At 46.1% G+C, this 16989-nt stretch overlaps 1 protein-coding gene across 3 annotated transcripts; it reads right to left on the reverse strand.

Annotated features, from left to right (window-relative positions):
* Window positions 1-138: 138 nt before the first annotated feature.
* arhgef40 (Rho guanine nucleotide exchange factor (GEF) 40) lies at window positions 139-16630 on the reverse strand. 3 transcript variants are annotated; one of them, XM_077500267.1, is made up of 26 exons: window positions 16412-16628; window positions 15007-15096; window positions 13903-14010; window positions 13026-13311; window positions 11888-12953; window positions 11052-11233; window positions 10831-10980; window positions 10659-10764; window positions 10491-10584; window positions 10346-10426; window positions 9258-9374; window positions 8838-8936; window positions 8630-8781; window positions 7754-7892; window positions 7134-7253; window positions 6850-7041; window positions 6323-6781; window positions 5913-6253; window positions 5590-5839; window positions 5432-5521; window positions 4347-4559; window positions 4029-4229; window positions 2672-2852; window positions 2377-2466; window positions 2197-2303; window positions 139-592 (listed from the first exon to the last, which is right to left on the reverse strand). In XM_077500267.1, exons 1-26 carry the CDS (start codon window positions 16412-16414, stop codon window positions 566-568), a joined length of 4944 nt encoding a protein of 1647 aa, XP_077356393.1. In that variant the 5' UTR covers window positions 16415-16628; the 3' UTR covers window positions 139-565. The 3 variants fall into 3 exon arrangements, 2 of the variants coding, with proteins under 2 accessions (XP_077356393.1, XP_077356392.1); XM_077500266.1 differs by having other exon boundaries at window positions 11888-12956; XR_013279051.1 differs by having other exon boundaries at window positions 542-592; window positions 2377-2560; window positions 11888-12956; window positions 16412-16630.
* Window positions 16631-16989: the final 359 nt, after the last annotated feature.

The raw sequence follows: 16989 nt of genomic DNA on the forward strand, positions 1-16989 counted from the left end.
ACTGTGGAGAGACCCTCCTCCTCCTCCCCCCTCACCCCAGATCCCTCAAGATGCAACAGTTAATCCATTGGTCATAAAAAGACTCCCATATTTCTCTTCAAACGGTAATATGAGCTTTCTTACTCGACACTACAGGTGTTAACTTCCATCCAGTTTTAATGTCCATAAAAGTATCTAGTAATGTAGTACAAGAGTGTGGAAAAAGATCCACCAAGCAACACATAAATGATCTTTCGTAAGATGAAAATGGGCATAGCACCACAGAGTGATATTAAAAACCAAGCCACGACACCTGCAAAGTCTCACGCGCCACTTCCTGTTTACAGTCTGGGTCATGTGACGCCGTTCAGGCCGATCGATCGCATTGTTGGCGCACAATGGCCGCCTTATTGGCACCCGCCCGTTCCGCCAGACTGCCAAGATGGTGTTCAGGTCCTGCTTTGAGTTGGGGGTTTGTCTGCTGCAGAAGTGAGGTCGTCCTGGATGACGTCGTCAATCACCGTTTTGTCCTTAAGATGGACGAACGTGGGCCAAGCAGCTTCACTCACTTGGGATGTTGTGACAGCTACACGGCAGTGGAGGGTGACTGACCCTGTGGAGGACATGCCCACACGCACACGCACACTATAAATGTGTCATGTATCTCAGCCACCGACAATAAAGTGACAGGCAGAACAATTCAATGTTCTTCCACTAGATGGCAGAAGGTCCAATTGACCTGCGATCCACCTGCGGCCATATCAGAGAATAAAAGCAAAGAATTTTTGTGGAATTTTGATTCGTCATCTCAGGTGGCGGCCATTTTGCGTCTTGCTGTCGACTGAAGATGACATCACAGTTGCCCAGGTCTCAGGACCAATCACAGCTCACCTGTTTTCTGAAGCTCAGCTGTGATTGGTCGTTACCTGAGCAACAATAATGTCTTCTTTAGTCGACAGCAAGCGGCAAATGGCCTAAGATGGATGAAACTCATATTCCAAAAATGTAATATTCATCAAAATGTAATATAGTATTGTCAAGAAATGATTAAGGTTGACTTCCACTTTAAAAAGTTATATTAAAAGTTACTCGTACTTTAATAGTTACATCCAGCAGATACCGACAACACTGCGTGATATAAAAATGAAACTGTTTTTTGCCACGTGATTGGATGTGCAGTGACATTTAGGTAAGTTTTTTTTAATTATTATTAAAAATAAAGACAACCTTTTTGACGTATATCTTAGTAGAAAAATAGTCTTAACATAAATTTGTTACTTCTAGTATTTCTAGACTGCACTTAAAACATTTCTTGACAGCTTGACATAGTTATGAACTATTAATGTTGTAATGGCAAACCAACATTTTTAATGTACAGTGCTTAAAAATATACTGGTTAAATTTGAAGATCTCCCCTGCAATCTATTGTGACTGAATGCGAACTGCACCGCAATCTTTTTGTTTTTAATGTACTGCTATTGAAGCTACGTAGATGAAATTTAAGAGCACAGATTATGCAACAAACCTTAACTTTCTTGTTTTTAGCTGACACAAACTCAAAATCGGGACTGCACGTGAGCAAAACGTGAATCTGTCTCTCCTTCTTGGTGATACGCGAGTCATCAATGCGTTGTTGAAAACAATGATGTCACTCCCTCAGACAGGAATGTGAAATTGAATACTCCCACAATGCTTTTCACTATGTTCCGTAGCAGAGCTTTCCTTTCGTACATGTTCGATAATAGCTATATAGATACTTGTTTAATGTGTTTTAATTAACTAATTCAATTAGTTTTACAGTATTTACTTTTTTATTTTACTTATTGTATTTTTAGTACAGTATTTTATTGACTGTTTCATTTTTTATAGTTGGTTTGACTAGATTTTATGTGTATGATAGTGTGCGGATCTCAATGTGCAGCACTTTGGAAACGCTTGTTTATAAAATGTGCTATAGAAATAAAGTGGATTGGATTAAGAGCCACTTTTATTCCTTGGCTAGTTCAGCGTGTATTGTGTAGTCCTCGGGGTCTTTTCGTGTTTTATTTTTTTATTTGTTTTTGAATTGATTATTATTATTTCATTTTTTTTACTCATTTATTTTAGTATTTTATTGACACTGATTTTATGTCAATGTGCAGCATTTTGGAAACGCTTGTTTATAAATTGTGCTATAGAAATAAAGTGGATTGGATACTTCTGTGGCGTGCTCCACACCTGAGAATAGCTGCTGGAGCTCCTCCTGGTGCCCCTGCCAGACGCCGGGGAGCCCCCTCCGTCCTTGTGGCTGCCGACGGACGACGAATCCGAGCAGCTACTGGGCACTGAAGGAGCGCAAGAGTTTTGAGGGATTGGCCAGAACGCAAGACGATGCCGAAGGCGTCGCACGGCCCTCACCTCTCTCCAAGTCTGACGTTTGACTTCCGCTGGCGTCCAGCAGCAGCTTGCTGGACACGCCCACGCACAGCGACTCCTTCAGACACAATTCTGCATGTGGAAATGTTCACTTTTTCAGCGGAAAGAAGGTGACGGAAGCTCCAGAAATGGTGATTTGGTGAAGTGAGTGTCAGATATGAAGATTCTGGATTACATTTTTAATCCAATCACGCAAAAGAGACCAGCAACATGATAAGCGACACAATAACGATCACATGGAACTTCACGCCGTCACGTTTTAACCCGCAAAGGTCACCTGTGTTATTGATGGCGTGCGTCCACAGCAGCCGAGCGACGTCTCGGGTCCAGACCTTGCGCTGGTCCCTGTCCCGAGCCTGCAGCGTGACGCAGTCCCTGAGCCGAGGGGCCTGTCGTATCCACACTTCGAACTTGACGCCGTCCTCGCCCACGCTCTGCGTCAGGCCCATGTCGGCCGTCTGTGATGTTGCAGGAGTTGGAAGTATCCAAGTACAAATACTTACTCGAGTATAATTATTATTATTATCATAATTGGTATTGGAAATCACATTTTTACTTTTACCAGTACAGAGAGTCCTCGAGTTAAGGCGCACTCGACCTAAGGCGTTTCGACTTTACAACGGTTATGCCTGGGCCGCCATTTTGGCCTTGTCCGCCATTTTGGCTCCTGGTCCACCACGTAGCCCGCAGTATTTTCCCCTCGTCCACTATTTAGCCCTTAGCTAGCGCTTGTGCACTTGTGGAGTATCGTTGGCTTTTCCGCCCTCTATTTTCCACATCATGCCCCCAAAGAAGAATAAAGCTACGTTTTCTATCAATGTTGGTCCAGCCAAAAGAAAAGCAAACCATGGAAACGAAGCTAAACATAAAAACATCGCAGAAAGGAGAGACACCGACGAACATCGGCAAAGACTTGAGCTTCAGTCGGACAGTCGTACAGCATCTTATTTTTTTATTTCAAGGTATTTTAGATTTTATATGCAAATTATTTTTGATGTAAATATTGACTCTAATGTGGAAATTTGACTCAAGTTGAAATTCGGGTTACATCGCTAGCATAGTAACGGAATTCCGACGTAACTTGAGGACTCCCTGCATCTCCACTCTAAAGATCATTTCCTTTCATTTCCCATTTTGCATGTAAAAATGAATAACCCACAAAACAAGTCAAAAATCATGTTTTGGGTTATTCTTTTGACATACACGTGTAACCCAAAGAGTTGGATCGTCTAAAATAAATAAATAAATGAAAGTGTAAAAGTGGGTTCTTCATTAAAACAACTTTTTGGTTTACAAATTAAATAAAATTTAAATAAAACTCAAAACATTGTCTCAATTCCACAAAAATGGGTTGGTTTATGGGTGGTCCATTTTACCCAACTTTTTACTTTACTTAATAAATAAACCAAAATGTTGGCTCGGTACCTTTTTGATCCAGTTTGGGTTATTTTTGGCCCAATTTTTTGTTTTTCATGCACAACCCAAAAAGTCAGTCCCTGAAAATGTTGGTGGTTTTGTTAAAAACAAAAATTGGGTTGTTTGATGGGTTATTCATTTGAACCAATGTTGGGTCAGTCCCTTTTTCAAACAACTGTTTTTAAAGTGTGTACATGTGTACAGAAGTACTTTTGCACCTTCATGCTGTGTTTGTAGCTGTAAGTCAAGCGTCCCGGCCCACTGCCGCCGCCGCCGCCTCCCCCGCTCTTCTGTTTGGTGAAGATGATGGCGTGTTGGTAGAGGAAGACCCTCCTGACGCCCACGTGCTTCCGCCGGGTGCTGCTGCACACCGTCAGCTCGCCCTGACGCACCAGCTCGCCGCGCTCCGCCACGGGAATCTGACGCACATGACAACACGTCAGTAAGCTTTTTTTTTTTTTTTTTTTCGCTGTACACCGAAATGATGCTTTTCATCTTCACACTGGAAGTGCAGAAAGTGGAACAGGCGCTCTCACCGGACACCCGACGATGAGGTCGCTGGCCCTGAGGTCCTCGCCGTGCTGCTGGGCGTGTCTCAGGATGGAGAGGGTGGAGTCAGAGGTGGGGTTGATGCCACCCAGCTCCTCTAGGGCCTCGCAGTACTGCTCCAGTCTCTGTGAGGGCGCCTGCAGGCATTGAGGGAAGCACAGAGGCGACAGGGGGGAGGCGGCGGTGGCAGGGAGTTTCGACTGGCCAGGGGGAGGAGGGGAAGAGGGGAAGACAGTGATAGGGGAGGGACCAGGTGAGCATCCATTACAAGTCTACAAGTCCTCTTTTTGTCTGGATTCATTATAAAAAAAAATACAACTTTCAAGTGGGGTTGTCAGGCGATTAAAATTTTCAATCGTATTTAATTGCATTAATTCAATATTTAACTCACAATTAAGCGCAAATTTTATATCTGGTCTAAATGTACAATAAAAAATATAATAAAATAAAAATAAAAACTCCACTAACTTTTCATACTCTTAACATAAAAGTGGGAAAAAAATGTTAAATAGAAATATGGCTGCATCTTTTAGGCAATGATACAGTAATTTCATAATAATTCATAAAACTGAGTAAAAATTATAAAGATGGACTGTACTGTTAAAAACGAGTGATATTGATTTGTGTTGGTCATTTTTCTGCCACTAGATGGCATAATTGCATTTGTAAGACTGACAGCTCAGTGCATTTTTCATTTCATATTAAGTTGTGAAATTCCTTTTAAAATACAACTTGATCCCTGTTGTCACAAATAGATGCATTATTATAAATTTTTTTATTGCTAAATTTTGACGTTCCAAGTAAGGAGTGGTCATTAATTGCACGTTAGAAAATAAATAAATAAATAAAGAAATAAATACAAAGAATGCCGTTAAAGGAAGTTTATTTTTTATTTTTTATTAACTCACTGATTTTGACACCCCAATTTTCACATTTTTCCTCTGTAATAGCTCAGATAGCTGATATATTGGGGAAAACTGAACTTGTTCATTTTAAAATTTGTGAACTAAACTTTGAAGTAGTTCACATTAAAAAAAAAAAAAAAGAACTTTCCCAATGCTCGTGAACTCACTTTAAAGAAGTCTGCAGCTTCCGTCACCAGTGGCGAATCCAGTTCCGGTTTGGTCCGAATGTAGTGGGAATAATGCAGAAAGTGGTCCCGCTGTGACAAGAAAACAGCACGACAAGTTCAGTGAGAAGAAAGGCCGCCACGGTGGACTTTGCACTCACAAATTTACTGAAGCAGTCCTGCTGCAGCAAGCTTTGCACCAGCGCGTCCTCCATGGCGGGCAGAAGCTCCTGTGAGTGGAAGGCGCTCAGGGCGGCCCAGCAGGGGAAGAGGGTGTCCGCCATCCCCCGGATGGAGGCCGGCGTGTCTGACAGCTCCAGCAGGGGGAGGTAGGTCTCCTGCACCCCCTTGAGAACGGCCACGTACTGTCGCTCGCTGCTGAGCATCCTGCACCAGAGCAGGTAGAGTTTGCTGCGGAGGGACAGCAGAGGAAAAGATCAGCGGGTGAAGAAGCAAAAAGAGGGCAAGCAGGCAGGCAGTTAACCTTTGAGCTGTGGATCCCGCCCGTTCTGTCCCCATCTCCCTCTCGGTCCTGCCCAGCAGCACGTGTTGCCGCGGGGACCCCGTGTGGTCCACCACCTCCTTGCTGCTGACCTCCACCCCCCGGATCAACACCCCTCCCCCTCCTCCGTGGACGGCAGCGGCAACGCCGGTGGTGATCACGGGGTCCACCAGGGCCCGGCGGCCAAGCCAGGACTTGGGGGAGGTACTGCACTCGGCGGCTTTGGGATTGGCGGCACCTCTGCGGGGGGCGAGGAGGGCCTGCAGGTCAAAGCTGGGGTGTCTCTTCCTTGGGGGCTTGGGAGGGAGGGGCGCCTCTGTGGGCTGAGAGGAGACAGACATGTGTAAGAATGTGAAGAAATGGCCGGAGTAGCAGAAAATGAAAATGCTCACGCTCTTCTTCAAAAGGTTCTGCAGGAACTTCCCTCCGACACCTGCACCCTCTTTTTCTTTTTTGCCCCTCTCGTCTCCTATCTTCAGCGTGGAGCAGGTCTGCGGTCGAAACAGCGATGCCAGCGAGCCCCAAGACTGCAGCGCCCCCTCGCCGCCTCTGCCTCCCAGCTCCCAGTCGCCCTCTCCGTCCGCGTCCCACGGGTTACCGGCGACGGGCGCCCTGGCCTTCCCCTGGCCTTGGTTTTGGCCTCGCTCGGACTGGAGGAAGCGCGGCTTCACCTGCGCTACCGTCTGCTGGTAACGCTCCACCGTGCGGCTCCACAGATCCAGCAGCGCGCCGCCGCCCAAGTCCACGGCCAACGAGCGGGCGTCCTGGAAGCGGGACGGCGGAATGGGGGGGAGGGAGGCGAGGGGGCAGACGGGGGAGGCCGAGGACACTTCGTCGCACCACTGGGAAGCCTGGAAGGAGAAGGGAAACGTTCGGGTATGCAGGTGGGGGGGGTTGTTGTTCACTCCACCGGGCTCACCTCAGTCAGAGTGGACAGCAGCCGCTGCGTGTTGTCCAAGGCGGTCCAGCGGTCGGACAGACAGTGGGACATGTCCCGCAGACGCTCCCTGAACCGAGGGAGTTGGGCCTGGATGTCGTTGAGACCCGGCCAGTCCAACTCGTTCCAAGTCTCTAAGTCGCTGAGCACCGACAGAGTCCGGCTGTGGAGTTCCTGAAACATAAGATCATTTCTTCACACTCGGTGAAGGGGTGAAAAATCAAACATCCATCCATAATAAACAACAGGCGGTGCCAACGTCTCACGTTTGCCGTTTCTCGCAACTTTTTGAACTTCTGCTGCTGGAGCGAGAGTCTGCTCAGCGAGAGAGGCGGGTCCTTGTAGGCGTGCACCTGCGACTGCACTCCTGCCAGCTCCTCGTCACACTGCAAAGGTCAAACTGCTCTTTTTGTTCTTGTTACAGCAAACCCGGCTTCTGAACAAGGTTATTTTAGTCAACTAAAACTAACGGAAAAACTCAAACTAAATTTCCAACAATTTCGTTCACAAAATAAAATAAAAACGAAAATTCTGTAATTATATAATTAGAGCAAAAATGGACGATTTAAAAAAAAAAAATGTGTCACACAGAAGTGACGTCATCTAGCACCAGCCAATAGAAAAGCACCTTTAGATGACATCACTCCCATGGTGTTTTTTGAATATTGCACACAACTAATACACATTTTTTTTTAAACTAAAACAAATACTGAAACTAAAACTAAGCATTTATTAAAACTAAAACTAATAAAAACCACCATTAAAACTAATTAAAACTTAAAAAAAAAAAAAAAAAAAACTCAAAACAAAATAAAAACTAACTAAAATAAAACATTTCAAAACTATAATAACCCAAGTTCTGAATGGTTGCCATTTGCCGGCTCACCTTTTCCAGCTGGTCCACCAGGCTGGCCAGTCGGCCCAGCGCGTCCAAGTCGCAAGCCCTCCGGTTGGATACTCGCACCAGCCGGTGGAGGGCGTCGTCCACGCTGTCGTAAAGTTTGGAGGCGGCGGCCAGCGCGGCCCTGCGGGAGCACAGCCATCACATTTTTATAACGGCGTGAATGAGGGAGAACTCTGAAAACAAACAACTTTGTTCCGACCCTGCAAGCGGCGGCATCTTCTGGTATGTGAAATTAGTTAGGTCAAAAAGGGTGAAAAATAAAAAAATAAATAAATAAATATGCAACTTGAAATGGTTTTCTATTGGCATCATATTGAAATCTTGGAGAATTTGCGCCCCCTTGTGGAGACATTAAAATGGGGTCTTCAAGGACTGTGCCATCTGTTCTGTTTTTGAAAAACTATTTTGGTGCCATTCGCGCCACCCTAGCAAGCGACAAGTTTTCTATCAGGCAGAGGTTGCGTCATTAAGTATCAGGGAGGACGATCTGAAAAGTACTGTAGTACATTTGGATTCAAGGGTTACACTTGATCAAATGGGCCAAAAGAGAATGGTACACACTATGGAGGAGAAAAAACGAAAAAATTAAAAATAAATAAATGAATACATAATTCAAAAACTAAATAAAAAATAAATATAAATGGAAATAAAAACAACATATCAAATAAATAAAAAACTAAATAATTCAAAAATTAAACAAACATAAATGAAAAAAGAACAACAAAATATATACATAGCAATAAATAAATGTAAAAAAACAAACAAAAATAAACGAGAGTAAAAATAAATAAATAAATAAAATAAAACCCCTGAAATACTTGAGGCTCTCCAATGTTGATCCAAAACACCACAGATCACCTGCAATCCGGAGAGGTCCGCGCCAACCCACACGTGCTGTTGGTCAATCCCGCTAGCCAGGCCCCGCCCCCTCTCTGGAGCTCAGTCAAGCGGCTGTCGGCGAGGACGCTGGCCATGAGGCGCCGGTGCTTGTCCGTGCTCGCCGGAACCTCCTGAGGAAGACGTCGTCGGGTTCATTGGTCAACGGCCGGGACGCTCACGCACTCACCTTGATGTTGTCAACTGTCGGCTCGGCTTCCATCGACTGCAGTGTTTCTTCCAGCAGGAGGAGGGCGCTCTCGCAGCGCTCAGTTAGACTCTCCAAGCTCTTTTAAAAAAAAAAAAAAAAACAGATTCCAGGTGAGCAGGTCTGGACTTGACATCTTCCATACAGGGCAGATGCCCGGTGGGCCGGCTTCTTTTGTGGACGAAGTGGTTCTATTTGATTATTAATTTACTCCATTTTTCCCACAAGAAACCAGCCCAACAAACTGAACAAATCAACATCCGTGGCAGAGCTATGTGGTAGCCATTGGTGGTTAGGAGTCGGGTCAAATTTGCTTAACACCCAAGTTGGGGCATTTGTACGTCAAGGCACCACTCGGTCTGAATCATCATGTGAAAGTGAAGCAGAGTGTGTTTGGCTTACCAGTCTGAAGGAGAGCCAGTCTGAGTGACAGTGGCTGAAGTCGCCCCCCATCTCCGTGGGCAGCTGTTGCCTGTCTACAAACTGCTCGAGGACTGCTGTTCCTCGCACCAGGTGGACCTGCGATTGACAGGACGGAAAGCGACGGGCGGAACACACAAATAAGAGCCTGCAGATAAACAATATATTCAACTCATTCAAGACGTGTTGGGAATTCCACAAATCTCCTTTCATATTTCTCAAATGAATCAAATATTTTTATTCTTAACTTCAAACCATTCAGAACATCTCATACATAAACTTGTCTTCTTACAAACCACCTTCTTCCAAATTTATCAACCAATTGCAAATTGTCCAAGTCTCACATTCTCAATTTCAATATATCATTCAGCATCAGTTTTGCAGCATTCACATGCAATTTCACGAAAAATTGCATTTTCTAGTTGATACATTTGTTAGCCCCGCTCCTTACAAACTAGGGATGTAACGATATCCAAACATCACGATACCATATTATCGATATTGGGGTGGGCGTTGGCGATATTTAAAAAAAGATCACAATATTGTAAAAAAACAAAAAGAGCTCATACTAAAAAAAAAAAAAAAGCACAATATTGTGCTTTTGTACATAACAGCAATGCATATAAACCACCCAAAATCTCTAATAACAATAATGAGGCACTTACTTGCTAATGCAAGCACACCTTGACCGCTTCACAAGCAAATTAGGTTCCCCTTCATCTGACACTTAGCATAGATTTTAAACATAGAAAGCCAAAACATCCTTAATAAAAATCAAATTGCACTAATAAAGTAGCCACTAGAGGGTGCTAGAAAATGGAAGAAAATGGAAATGGGATATCCAGGTCCAAAAAGTGTGTTGCAGTGCTTCTACTCATCTGTCAAGTAATGAGGTTGTTTTCTTGCTGGTTCAGTAGAAGCACGTACAAGTAAACGAGCATGACTAAATTATGGTCACAAATGAAAACCCCGCAATAGAGTGAAGCAGCAATAACCAAACCGAAGTCGTGAGGAAACACTGTAATCATTCTGAGATGCCAAAAGAGAGTTCTGCCTCATGCGCTGCTCACCTCGGTTCCCTCCAGGTCACAAGAAGGCTGCTGATTCTCCACCAAAAAGAGCACCGCTCCGAGACCGCCAGGAACCAGCCGCTAGAAGGCACCATGTCAACTTTGGTTCTGCTTTTCAGAAAAGCGTCTTAGTGTGGGTTGTCACCTGGAATGACTTGAGCGTGGAGAGGCAGAGCGAGGACGGCGGCGAGCATCTGCTGTCAATCAACACCGTCAGGCCTTTTTCTTTGGCTGCAGACCTGCGATGAAGTCTTGTCAAGATGCGCTGTGAGCTTCACTCAGTGCAAGTCACTCAAAATAAGCGAGAAGTTACCGCGTGATGCTGTGGTAGCAGGTCAGGATGCGCGCCATCTCCTCGCTGCTGCCGGAATCGCCAAACTCTGCTATGACCAGAGCGCGTCCCAATCGGTCCATCGTACCTGTGGTGAGTAGTCATCAATCAATCAACCAACCAATGTTTTTTTTTTTCCTGTGTTGGAGAATACCTGTCATCCGCAGCTGTCCTGACCGGAGGAGTTCTGGGTCTAATTCCCGGAGCAAAGGCGTCTCTTTACACGAGTCACCTGACTCTGCCTCCTCATTGGTGGCGCTCAAGGCAGCTGATAGGCCGTTGCAGATGGGCAAAGATTCCGCCTCTGTCCAGATACACGAATGAACATTCATTCACTCATGTCTTGTGGACGAAAAGAATCCGGGTTCGTCCCACCTGCACAATCCCCATCAGACGACGGTTCCGAACAGCGTTCCTCTGCGATCGGTCGCTGCGTCGAACCCGAGCAGGACGTGGTGCTGGGATGAGGAGATTTCCCCTGCGGTTTGGAGCCCCCGCGGAAAGCGCGAGCGCCGGACCGAGCCCTCCCTTTGGCTCCCCTGCCCTTCCTCTTCCTCCTTAAAATGAAGGACAGTTTTGCAGACAACATGCTGATATTTGGATTGTCTCCATAATTTAACTCCTTCACTCCCAGCCATTTTTTAAAAGCAACCCCCTACTCTCCCGTCTGTTGTTTTACTGGATTTTGACTGATTCAAAAGACCCACGGAATATTATGTTCTATTGCTATAGAAACATGGTAAAAACAATGGCAAAAATAGCTTGTTGCAACATGGCCTTGGCTGATCTTATACTCTGCTGCTACCTGCTGGGTGTTTTAAAAACATGGAACCTACCAAAAGAAAGATTAGAGTCTAAAAGTATGTTTGTATTTGTTTCCGTTTTTGCAGCAATTAGCATTAGAATACAGCTAAGGTTAACCAATACTCACAATCCTGGTGAAAACACTGTCAAAAAGGGCTTGCTGCAACATGGCCCTGGCTGATCTCTTATACTCTCTCTTTTTTTTTTTTTTTTTTTTTTTGTAATAACTACCATTGCTTTAAGCCACCTCTTCATGTCAGAAGATGCATCAAAACCTCTATGCTCTTGCATAAAAAAATAAAATTTGGAATGAAGGACAAACTATTAAAAAGAGTTTCAAAAGTGTTTTTACAGGTTTAGGGGATTGAATGAGTTCATGAATAATGAATATTTTTATTTGATCATACCTTGGCGCTCTGAAGCCTGAAGCTTTGACTTCCTTTCCCCTCATGCACTCTTGATTCTTCGGTTGAGCTTCCTCCCTCATTTGGCCTTTGCTATCTGCCGCGCTATTGCTAGCCGTCATGCTATTGCTAGCCACCGCTGCAAAACTTTTGTCTGGTGCATCCCATGTTGGTGTTGCAGCATCACTGTCTCCACTTGGCGGTTTGTCTGTGTCCTCGAATACAGAGTCTGAATGGGACCCCGGGTCGGAGCAGCCCTCCACGACATGTCCGACCGTGTCGGGGAACTCTCTGGGGAGCCCGGTGCTCTCAGAGTCTTCACTTGTTAGCGGCGTCACCCTGTTCGTCTCACCCTCACCTCCAACGCCAGGCCGCCTCTCTTTAAACGGGTGGCTTCCTCTGCCCTCGGTGTCTCTCTTGGTTATACCACCGCCGTTATCGTCGTCATCTCCGTAGGTCGGATACGGCAAAGATGGTCTTCCTGCGCTTGTTTGTGTAACCCTTGAAGGAAGCTGAGGCACGAGCACAGGCTTCTTGGGGCCAGTCAAATTTGATTTAGCTCCGGGGATCCTACCAAAGTTCTCTAAGTTGTCCATTTGGCCACACCCCAGCAGTTTTCCCTTCCGAAGTTTGATGGCATTACCCCTCTTGCAAAGCGGCAACGTCTTGGTTTTGGATATCCCGTGCATCTCCAAGTACCTGTGCCTCGGATCCACACCTCCATCCGGTCCCCCTCTTGGCTCCAACAGCTCCACGTAGTCTCCATCGAGCTCACGTTGCCTCACAGTCCGCCCGAGCCCATCTTCACTGCGCCTCCGCCGGGGAAGCGCAGGCTCCGAGGCCAAGCCGTCCGGCAGCGAGGAGTCTTCCTCCTCCTCTTCCTCAGTCCAGTCCCAGGAGTCCCTGCACCCTCCCTCGGATAGACCCTTGGACATGCAGCCCTCGGGGTTGGAAGGGGGGCCGGCTTCCTCAGACGGGTCGTGGATAAATTCGGGGTAGACGACCTCCTTCCACGGAAGGCGCAGCACGCCGTCACTCGTGCTCACCAAGCAGGTGTCGAGACCCCCGCCTGCTACGGTGAGAGGAGAACACAAGTTACGACTAACTGCGGATGGATTGAAGATCTCGACGCAAGCGTTACCTTCCCTCTTGTGGCCCCGTTCTTTGTTGATGCTGTGCAGCCACTCGCTGGTGAACACAAGCGGATGCTGGGACTCGGGCACGAGGATTTCCTGAACGGTGCGCCCTCCGGGGGCCAGACACTTGAGGGCCAACCGGGGGCAGCGAGTCGAGAAGGGAACCACCTGCAGGTAGAAGTCATTGCTGCGCAGGAGCCTCCAGTCCAGGGTGGAGAGCTGGACCACCACTTTGTTGCCGAGACACAGCGGCCAGCCGGAGTGGAGGAAGAGGCAGCCCAGGTACTGAGACTAGAAAGCAGGAAGGAAAGTCTCTAAATGCGTGCACCTGTTGGACTTTGATCACAAAGTCTTGACTTTAGAAGAGTGACTTTCGATCAAGTTTGAAGAACGTAGAGGAGGCCCCTTGTCAGATTTTGTGCTGCTTCTATGAGACCCTCATTTCATTCACATCCACATTCCGCTTGTGTTTATTTTCACTCCCTTAACGGAGGCGACTCCCTCTAGCAGCCCGGGTCTGGATTCTGGCCAGTCGTGAATTTGGCACTCCGAAAGTCAGTTGCAATCTTCCCCGGGCTACTCATAACTTTCAGCATCTTCTATTTTTCATGCACATGAATGAAGCCAACGCTAATATCTCGAAAGCTCTCTCGAGCACTCCAGTTAAAGGTTGAGGTCTCTCTGTTTCTCTTTTTCCTTCTCTCCCATCTGGAAGGAATTATTGTCATGACTCACCATCTCAGCGACAAGGGAAAAAAACAGCTTGTTGACCGCACGTGCATGCAGTGCGTACACGTGCGCTCGCAACTTGCGAAGCTCCTTTTATTCTGATAATGACATTTAATTTTTCACTTTAATAATACATGATAAAAAGAAACTCACACAGGCGTGCTGCTGGAGCTTGTGAAGGAGATGCTTGGCGGGGACGAAGTAGTCCAGGAGGTAGCGAAGGCTGTCCTGCTGGTAGGTGGACTCCAGCACAGTGAACACCTGCGTGGAAGACACGGCGATCAATCAATTGGATGGCATGAGCCCTACTGTGTACACTGCTAAAAAAATAAAGACAAGAAAGAAAGCAATATTTGCTTGGACAAAGTAAATTTTTTAAAGTAAATTTTACAACAAGAGTTTTGAGTACATTTTACCAATTAAAAAAAAAAAAAAAGCTACTCAAGGGTTGTGGAACTACGGAAGCCTATTGCATTCACTTGGGAAAAAAAACTAAGAATATTTTCGGGAAAAAAATGTAAAAAAAAAAAAAAAAAAAAACGGAAAAAAATTACCCCCCCCCCCCAAAAAAAAGCAAAGCTTCCCCCCAAAAAAATAGTCCGAAAAACAGGAGTTTTTTTCTCTCTCTCTCAAGTGAATGCAATACACTTCCATATTGGTGCTCTGTTTTTTTGGAATAATTTTTTTCTGGTTTTTTTTTAATAATGTTTTTGCCCCTGTTTTTCTGAATAATTTTTTTTCTCCTGTTTTTCTGAGTAATTTCCCCCCGTTTTTCTGAATATTTTGTTATGACAGAAAAAAATATTCAGTCAGAAAAAAAGGAGCTTATTTTTTTTCAAGTGAATGCATTACGCTTCCGTAAGCAACAAACCCACAACCGGTTGGGAGACAACCACTCTACCCCCTGAGCCATGCCACTTGTGCTGTGTGTTAGTATATTGATGGTGTCAGGCGGAATCCTTGTACCGCCAATAGACCAGTTTTTGGTCTCATTTTGGACGCACCAGCAATGCAGTGTAGTGGCAATAGCAATAGTGGCATGGCTCAGGTGGTAGAGAAGCTGTCTTCCAAGCTGAAGGTCACGAGTTTGTTCTTCAATGCTTGAGTAACTTTTTTTTTTTTTTTAATAAACTGGTAAAATGTACTCAAAACTTCCCTTGTAAAATGTACTTAGAATTTCTGAGTGAAAACACTTTACTAGGCTAAATATAACTTTTTTTTGTTTTTGTTTTTACAGTGTATTTGAGAGAGGCATACCTGCGAGAGGAGAGGCGGCGCGGTGCTTTCGAAGGGCGGATAAAGGGACGAGAGCGCCCCCTGCACGCAGTCCTCCATGGCCTCTGAAGCCTGATTGGGACAAAAAGAGCTGGAATCAACGTTGGTGTGCAGCAGACGCACGCACCCACATGCTCAGTGCGGCAAGTTCACTCCTCGCGGCTTCCTGTTGAACATTCTGGGGAGTGTCAAACATTTCCTTGGCAGTCCATGTGGAACCCTCACTCTCCCTCTCACACACAAGAGGTATTTATTTTCCGACGTGACCCGTTGACATGGCAACATGCAACTTCTGCTCTCCCTTTCTCAACTTTGCTGCATCTTTTCAGGCACTAATCTACTTAAGCCTGCTATAGCTCACATGTGCCCAGTTTGAGCATCTTAACCGGAGAGATACCACGCTAGGAGGGAAAATGCATGAGTCCTTCTCCGAGTGGGTGTGAAGGGTCCCTAGGTTCTTGTAGTAACAAATGATTTGGGTTTTTATATACTGTGCTTCAACATAAAAGGGGGGGGAAAAATATGTTTATGTGTATTTTTTTTCTCTCTCAAGCTAGACTCAGGTTCAACTCTCATCTTTGCAAAAAACAAAAAAGGCCAGTAGATAGGCAACCCCCGACAGAATGTTTTGTGCAAGAAATAGGAGGAGGAGGAGGAGGAGGAGAGTCTGAACGGTGGGAAAGCCGAGCGTCCGTGATGAGAAACAGATGTGAGGAGCGTCCACAGACTTGGGTTTTTTTTTTTTCCTGCGAAATGCCAAAAATTACAGAATGCGAAAGGAAAAGCAGAATAATTGTCGCCTGACTAAGTATGTGGACAACTTCCAGCTGTCTGGTGACCAAGTGCATCATGGGAAATGAGGTGCCTGTCTCATGTCCGCCGAGGACAAGCGACTCGATTGTCTGCAACGAGCACACGTCAGGGTTGTGGAATGGGCTGAGGTTGATGTGGTCCACATGCATTTGTTGATCAGTTGGGAGTCGCGCAGTCTGTCAACAAAGGCAGGAAGTTTCGCTGGCGAGGGATTTCTGTGATTGGCCAGTCCGCAGAAGACGAGCATGTGCTTGGGCAGATCCATGTTGAATCAGTTTCCTACCAAAAGCTCGGCTTGAGCTTTTTCCCTTTCTCTCTCTCTCATGTCCAACGTGGAAAATGCGGCATCAGGTCCCAAGTCGCCAAGCCTCTCCCCACTGAGCGCTTTCCCTTCCTTGCTCGGGCCACACAGCTCCACCCTGCAAAACACACTTCTTCTTGTTTCTGCCTGAGTCTCCTCCCCCCCCTTGGGTAACATGCAGACCTAAAAGTCAGTTCTGGCGAGGGTCCTCCTCAAAGTGTTTCGGCTGAGCAAAACAAAACAACAAAAGGGTTTTCTTTCAATTAGACTTACCATGGCTGCACCGCAATCAAAGTCAGTCCACGGCTCCTTTCCTGGACTGGCTTCCTCTCGGCATCTCCGCAAGCGCTCTTCAACTTTTAGCGGGCCGTGTTCTCATCACCTTCCAGGGAGGGAGAGCCTCGTCCTGCGCGCACATACACACACACACGCCGCTGGATTTCCCAGCCTGGAAATGTGCAAGCTGCACAAGTCTTCACTCCCACAAACGTCCCACCACCACTCCTCCATCTCCTCCCCTTCCCCCACTCAGCCAACAAGAGCGCCACAGTCTCGCGGTACACTCAAACTTTCCATTCTTAGCCCCAGAGGGAGCTAAACCAATAGCGAAGGCACTCTAAATTATATTAGCAATATCAGGAGAGGCGAGAGTGTGCAAGGTTGGACGACTCAGATGTGTACGATTGACGGTATCTTTCGAGCCCTCTTCTGGCTCTTGTGATTTGGAGAAGCAAGCTGAAAAGTAGAACTGGACTGGGACACAAAAAGAAAAAAAAAATCATTCCTGGTATTTTTGACTTAGGCCTACCAGCCCGACTCCTGCCTAACATCGAGTTCTGCCACTGATGTTT

The sequence above is a fragment of the Festucalex cinctus genome, chromosome 16, assembly GCF_051991245.1.
Source record: "Festucalex cinctus isolate MCC-2025b chromosome 16, RoL_Fcin_1.0, whole genome shotgun sequence".
NCBI classification, from domain to species: domain Eukaryota; kingdom Metazoa; phylum Chordata; class Actinopteri; order Syngnathiformes; family Syngnathidae; genus Festucalex; species Festucalex cinctus.